At 43.7% G+C, this 6756-nt stretch overlaps 1 protein-coding gene across 6 annotated transcripts in view; it reads right to left on the bottom strand.

Annotated features, from left to right (window-relative positions):
• Window positions 1–459: 459 nt before the first annotated feature.
• Window positions 460–6756, bottom strand: part of NTRK2 (neurotrophic receptor tyrosine kinase 2) — a 181867-nt gene continuing 175570 nt past the window's right edge. For all 6 annotated transcript variants that reach the window (XM_060280086.1, XM_060280088.1, XM_060280091.1 and 3 more), the window contains 2 exons: window positions 2727–2885; window positions 460–2440 (listed from right to left, as the gene is read on the bottom strand). In XM_060280086.1, coding sequence (XP_060136069.1) covers window positions 2255–2440; window positions 2727–2885 — 345 coding nt within the window. In that variant the 3' untranslated portion in view covers window positions 460–2254. The remainder of the gene's footprint in view (window positions 2441–2726; window positions 2886–6756) is intronic.

Here is a 6756-nt window from a genome sequence, read left to right as displayed (position 1 = left end):
CACTTTAAAAAAGTGGTTCTTGAAAAGAAGGGATGAAAGAATGGATAAGACTGAGTGTTGAACATTTCTTCTTTCCATGTAATAAATTCTCAGCAATCACTGAAATAATCTTCAAAGTCCATTTCTTATTAAATATCCTCAGCCATTAAAAAATCCTGTTCAAATCTTATTTAGGAATATATTTATATGCATATGGCCGTGTGTGTGTGTGTGTGTGTGTGGTATGTATATGGCCTTAGAGTTACATTGTTATATGTATTCTTCACCAACCTTTGCCAATGACATAAGAGAGGCTAACTTCACCACTATTTAACATTTGCTATTTTTAATGTAGATGTAAAAGAACAGTTTCTTCCCAAACTGCTGAGGGACAAAAAGAAAGTGCCTTAATAAATAAGAAATGCAAGCAAAACATATATTAAACTATTATGGAAACACTTAGAAAAATAAGTGCTTAATTTTAAAAATAAAACGACAATAAAACATTGACAAGCTGTGCGTTTATGACCCCATTTGTTTTAGTAAAAAATAACCCCTATTTTTTTTTGCAGCACTTTCTCCACAAAGGTAGGAACTGACTTTGATTTTATCTCATCTTAAGGGTTTATAATAAAAATTACCTGACATGCACATCCTAAACCTTTCACATTTGTGTGTCGCGAGCTTGCCTTCTTGAACCCAGCAGCCATGATGAAAAGTGTAAACACACTATGCCTGTCGATCTTAAATAAAAAAAAGACTGGAATACCACCACTTCATCAAGCAGACACTAGTGCGAACTCTGAATCTTAATCATTCACAAAGTTAATAACCGTACTGTCGTTTCTCTAGAGACTTTTTGGACCTGTTTTCTCACAAATGCCATACAAAATCTTCAGTACCAGCCTCTTGCGCCTGCAACAATGTATAGATGTTTGAATGTAGCTAACGACCTTCCTACAACTAAATATATGTTTTCCGTCATGAATTTGCTACGCCTATTTGGGTGCACAATGAGATGAGCAACTGTTTTCAGCACAAATTGCTGGGTATTAATCAACAGGGGCCATGCTGAGTTGGGGTTTGCACAGGGAGAAGGGGAAGGGGAGGGGGGGCAACAGCAGGGGCTCGCTGTCTAAACAGCATCATACAAGAAAAGCTTCCCTCCTATCTTACTGAAGCATTCGTATTTTAGGAATTGGCCTTGGTAATTATACTACACTTTAATATACCTCAGCCCTCGCCTGCATTATCAAAGGCTCACGGGAGAACAATTGTACCAGTGGCATCACAACAGAACGAGCTTATCAGAATCAGGCCCAATACCTGTCTTAGTCTAGCATCCTGTTCTCACAGTGGCCAACCAGATGCCTGGGAGAAGCCCACAAACAGGAACTAAGAACAGCAGCTCCGCATGTGTGATTCCCATCAGCTAGTATTCCGAGACATCCGAAATCCCTATGGTTAAACAAGGCTGGAGATTCCTAGCTGAGCATATTGCTATGCAATTCTGGGAAGTCTTGGCAACGCCTTTTACACAGACCACATTGATGCATCTATCAATGCAAAAATGGCGGCACACTTAGATGTGCCTTTGCTCCTCTAAACATTTCCCAGGGGAAAGCATTGAATTCCTTCCCATTCACCAAATAATTACAGTGGTATATCGGATGCCACCTGATCCTATAGATTCTCCTTTAGAGTGGATTACACAATCTGCTGATTTCGTTCCCTCTGGCTTGATCTCAGCTACAACAAGGTTCCCACAGAGAATACCAGTCTTCGGTTTTTCTGCCCAGATGCCAAATCACACGAAGAGGTGAATCCATAGAAGCTCCAGATATCCATACAGCAGAAGTCACAAAGTTCAAGTCATAATTTCCCTTTTTTTATCCAGGTCAAAGGCATGAATACAACAAGGCATTGTTAGTTGTGATGGGCAAAACTGAGTGTCTGTTGATATAACAGGTCAGGTTTTTTTTTAAGGCCTTTGTCTATGCAGAGTTATAATAATGCAGAAGCCTGATTGAATAGAAATCGAGGGGCAGGGACAGAGACACAGAAAGAACAGAGGGGAGAAGAGATACATGTCAGTAATGTCACAAAGTCAATACTGTGTCTACAGAGGGAGAAATGCACACAGCTTGCCCTTTGAAAGCTCCTCCATATCTTTGTATTTAATACTGTCAGAGTTGAGAGAACACATTTTAATGGAGTTTAGTGGCAATTGAACACATTCATTCACACACTCCGTAAGAGGAAGTGCCAGGAGTTTCTATCCTAGAATATCCAGGTACACGGGAGATGCCTTGGCCAAGTTCTGAAGGAGGCAGTGGATTTCTTTGATGTTGAGCCTCATATGAGGCTCCCGCTGCCAGCATCCCAACATCAGATCGTAGACTTCCTTTGGGCAGGTGCGAGGTCGCTGCAGGACACGGCCCTGAGTAATACACTCAATTACCTGGAGTAAGAGAGAGAGAGAAGAGAGAAAGGACAAGGAGCAAGCCAATTTACTCTTTCTTTTATTGCTGATTTGGGCAATTAGTCAATACATTCTGAGAGAGTCACCCACCTCCCTCTTTACATGCACCAAACACTTCTGCACTCTTTATCTTTCTATAAATGTTCCACTCCCGGCAAATGGAGGGAAGGGCCCGGATCCAGCCAAATGCTCTGCCTTTGAGACCATTCACCACCACAGCCTGGCTGCATTTTTAAAAGCATATCATTCGTACAACAGCACACACCTCATTGTTTGAGAGCTGATACCATGGCTGTTTGCCGTAGGTAAAGATTTCCCATAGAACGACTCCAAGGCTCCAGACATCACTTTCTGTGGTGAATTTTCTGTACATTATGCTTTCAGGAGGCATCCAACGAATGGGTAACATGGTATGTCCACCAACCTGGATAGAAGAGTTTAAGAGAATTTAAATGGTTTTTGTGGGAAGAAGTATATGGAGAAAGGGATGATACATGTTTTTAAGATTTTGCAGTGCGATATATTATTTCCTGTTATTGTGAATTTGTGTCTCATTAGTACATCCTTCTACTTCTTGTTATCCCCTACAATCTTCATCTAGGATGGATGGATTCTTCACTTCCAAGGCAACATTCTTTGAAACTTTTGGGGACTTTACACTATAGTCCTTTACTTCTTTTGCAAAGAAGTCTGACCAAGATTTAAGGAGCATTTTCTTCCAGCTGTATGCCAGAGTTTAGCAGTAACATATGTATGTTTGGAGCATTCGACTGCATTCAGGGCTACTGATTTACTTGTAGAAAGCACCACTGTGTGCACTTAAAGACATGCAGAAGTGTTTTCTCAAAAAGGAGCCATTGTTGACTTCCCTGAAATGAAGGCATATATGCCGGTTACATTTCTTCTTAAATGCTTTCCTGGTTAAATACGGTGGACAGAAAATGTATCAGCACTTTGTGGATTACTCATTTTGTTTCACTGCACAGAATATTTGACCATGGCAATCAATGTAGATCACCTTAAACCAGGTTTAACGCCACCTCCAATAAGAAGCTGTGCATCTTACACACAAATAGGCACACAATGGGGGGGGGTATTCAACTAAGCTGTGGCCAGAGTAGACCCATTGAAATGAATGGCCATGACTGCATTAGAGCCATTAATTTCAATAGATTTACTCTGAGTAAAACCTAATTGCCTACCACCAATTTTTATTCATTGGCTGTTTGCTCCAGATTGGTTGTGCCAGAACACAACAATGACTAAAAGTCTACAAGCAAAGGATTGGCTAGAGGCCCCAGTGAACACACGCATGGCTCAGCTCCCAAGTCACTGTGTTTCAGAGCAGAAGCCACAGCTAGCAGAATTACTCTGCACTGCAACATGAAAAGGTGCAGCAGTCCAGCTAGCATCTAGGCTCCAGGAACAGCCAGCTACACTCTTTATTGGACACATCCGGGATCTAACATGAATGAAGCAGACCGGCCTCTGCTCTCTGATGTTCTTGAGGCATCTGAGGCTTCCAGAGCACATGAAAGATGGGCATCAAGGGTGTCAGAACCAGGATGTGTAAAAATACCCATAACCGAACTAATATGATCTGTGGCCAAGATCTGGGTGGAGAGTACAGTATAGTGTTACTAAAGCATTGCCAATATGCACACCAGACGCAAATGTACATTCTGTTTCTGACCCTTGCTCTAAGATGCACTGAGAAAGCAAGCTGCTATCCTTTGCTGCATTTACTCAGTGGGTGGATGAGCATTCATTAGGAGGTATGTATGTATGTGCGCACACACACACACACCCTTCAAAATATGTGGCTACACACCAGAGCAAAGGGCAAGTACCATTACAACATTATTAGTTGCTAGAGGCTTTTGGTTCATTAAATATTAAGTGGCTCTTAAGCCTGTTCATCACGTGGCATCTATGGCTGCTTCGGCTCTGTGGGTTTTATGGGACAGTCTTTAAAAAATTAATGAAAGCTGGTTGTAAAACACGGTTCTCTCTTTTATTGAGGTTTCGTTGTGATTTAAGCTTCTCGCCATCGTAAGAAATGTAAATGCCTATTAGAAAAAGAAGGGCACTCTTCCTCTTATTAGCTTCCCCATAGTTAGATATTTGCAGAACAATAACATACGCTAAATGTAGGAGCCACATTTGATACACACATATAATCGCTACATAAAGATGCCTGGGCTGCATCAAGGTAACAACAGAACTGTTTTTATTCATAACTATAGATGACACAACCTTGATGGCAGAAAGTGAGTAGGAAGTAAAGAACCTTTTAATGAGGGTGAAAGAGGAGAGCACAAAATATGGTCTGAAGCTCAACATCAAAAAAACCAAGGTCATGGCCACTGGTCCCATCACCTCCTGGCAAATAGAAGGGGAAGAAATGGAGGCAGTGAGAGATTTTACTTTCTTGGGCTCCTTGATCACTGCAGATGGTGACAGCAGTCACGAAATTAAAAGACGCCTGCTTCTTGGGAGAAAAGCAATGACAAACCTAGACAGCATCTTAAAAAGCAGAGACATCACCTTGCCGACAAAGGTCCGTATAGTTAAAGCTATGGTTTCCCCAGTAGTGATGTATGGAAGTGAGAGCTGGACCATAAAGAAGGCTGATTGCCGAAGAATTGTTGCTTTTGAATTATGGTGCTGGAGGAGACTCTTGAGAGTCCCATGGAATGCAAGAAGATCAAACCTATCCATTCTTAAGGAAATCAGCCCTGAGTGCTCACTGGAAGGACAGATCGTGAAGCTGAGGCTCCAATACTTTGGCCACCTCATGAGAAGAGAAGACTCCCTGGAAAAGACCCTGATGTTGGGAAAGATTGAGGGCACTAGGAGAATGGGACGACAGAGGACGAGATGGTTGGACAGTGTTCTCGAAGCTACTAACATGAGTTTGACCAAACTGCAGGAGGCAGTGGAAGACAGGAGTGCCTGGCGTGCTATGGTCCATGGGGTCATGAAGAGTCGGAAACGACTAAACAATAACATTGATATAAACACATACCCAGTAACACAATTAAGGCACTTAAGCTACTTAATTCCCAGCCCCCTCTATTGCACCATCCTAATCAGTTTTGTTGCACTGAACTTCTGCACTGTGGAGTCTTCCAGTGAAGGTTCCCTGGGCGTGAACCTTCAGGATAAAGCTGGGCAATCCTTATCTCCCACACTCCATGAAGTCTAGCCAGTGGGTAGGGCAGCCTGCAGTCACCTAACATCACAAAGGTGTCCGTGTGGACAATCGGCCAATTGATGGGGCTTGCAAAGATCTTTGCAAGCCCCAATGATCACTAACGGAGCTTCATTCTCTGGCACTGGGGGCAGAGAGCAGGCGGGGTGGGGCTGGTGCGTGTTCTGGGGGCGTGGTGCGTCGTCTGTAGGGGTGTGACGTATGTTCTGGGGGCGGGGACTGCTGCCTGTGGGGGCGGGGCGCCCAGCGCAGGCGGGGGGCAGCCGCCATGGTGCCTTCGGGATCGCGTTGCCTGGGAGAGAGCGCCCTCACCGCCCCTCCCTTCCTACGCCCATGCCAATGATCAGTTGATTGTCAAGGTTTGCAAAGAGCCACACACGGTTCAGTGCAAGCCAGTGCTCCCCCAGGGGGTACTTGAGGGTATGCACATCTCTTTGTTGTTGCTAAAAAGTGTGACACTTACAGAAACAACTTCATGTTGATTACAGGCTCCTATTTTTCCTAGGGGGGGGGGAGCACTGGTGCAAGCTATGATGATTGCATTGGGCTTTCTAAATTATAAGAAGAAGAGTAAGAAAGAGGAAGAGGAAGAGGAAGAAAGACTGGGTTACTCTGAGCCAGGGGTCAGCAAACATTTCCAGCAGGGGGCCGGTCCACTGTCCCTCAGACCTTGTGGGGGGGCAGACTATATTTTGAAAAAAAATATGAACGAATTCCTATGCCCCACAAATAACCCAGAGATGCATTTTAAATAAAAGGACATATTCTACTCATGTAAAAACAGGCCGGATTTAGAAGGCAATTGGGCCACATCCGGCCCCCGGGTCTTAGTTTGGGGACCCCTGCTCTGAGCGGCTTCCAAGAAATTAAAACACGATACAACATCAAACATTAAAATCTTCCCTTAACAGGGCTGCCTTCAGATGTCTTCGAAAAATCATATACTGCAGTTGTTTATTTCCTTGACATCTGATGGGAGGGAGTTCCACAGGGCAGGCGCCCTATCAAGGCGGCCCTCTGTCTGGTACCCTGTAACCAGTGTGAGAGCCAGTGTGGTGTAGTGGTTAAGAGTGGTAGACTC

Source organism: Zootoca vivipara, chromosome 11, assembly GCF_963506605.1.
Source record: "Zootoca vivipara chromosome 11, rZooViv1.1, whole genome shotgun sequence".
In the NCBI taxonomy this organism is placed as follows: Eukaryota; Metazoa; Chordata; class Lepidosauria; order Squamata; family Lacertidae; genus Zootoca; species Zootoca vivipara.
The sequence above is the reverse complement of the archived record's forward strand: the minus strand, read 5'-3'. Positions and strand labels throughout refer to the sequence as shown.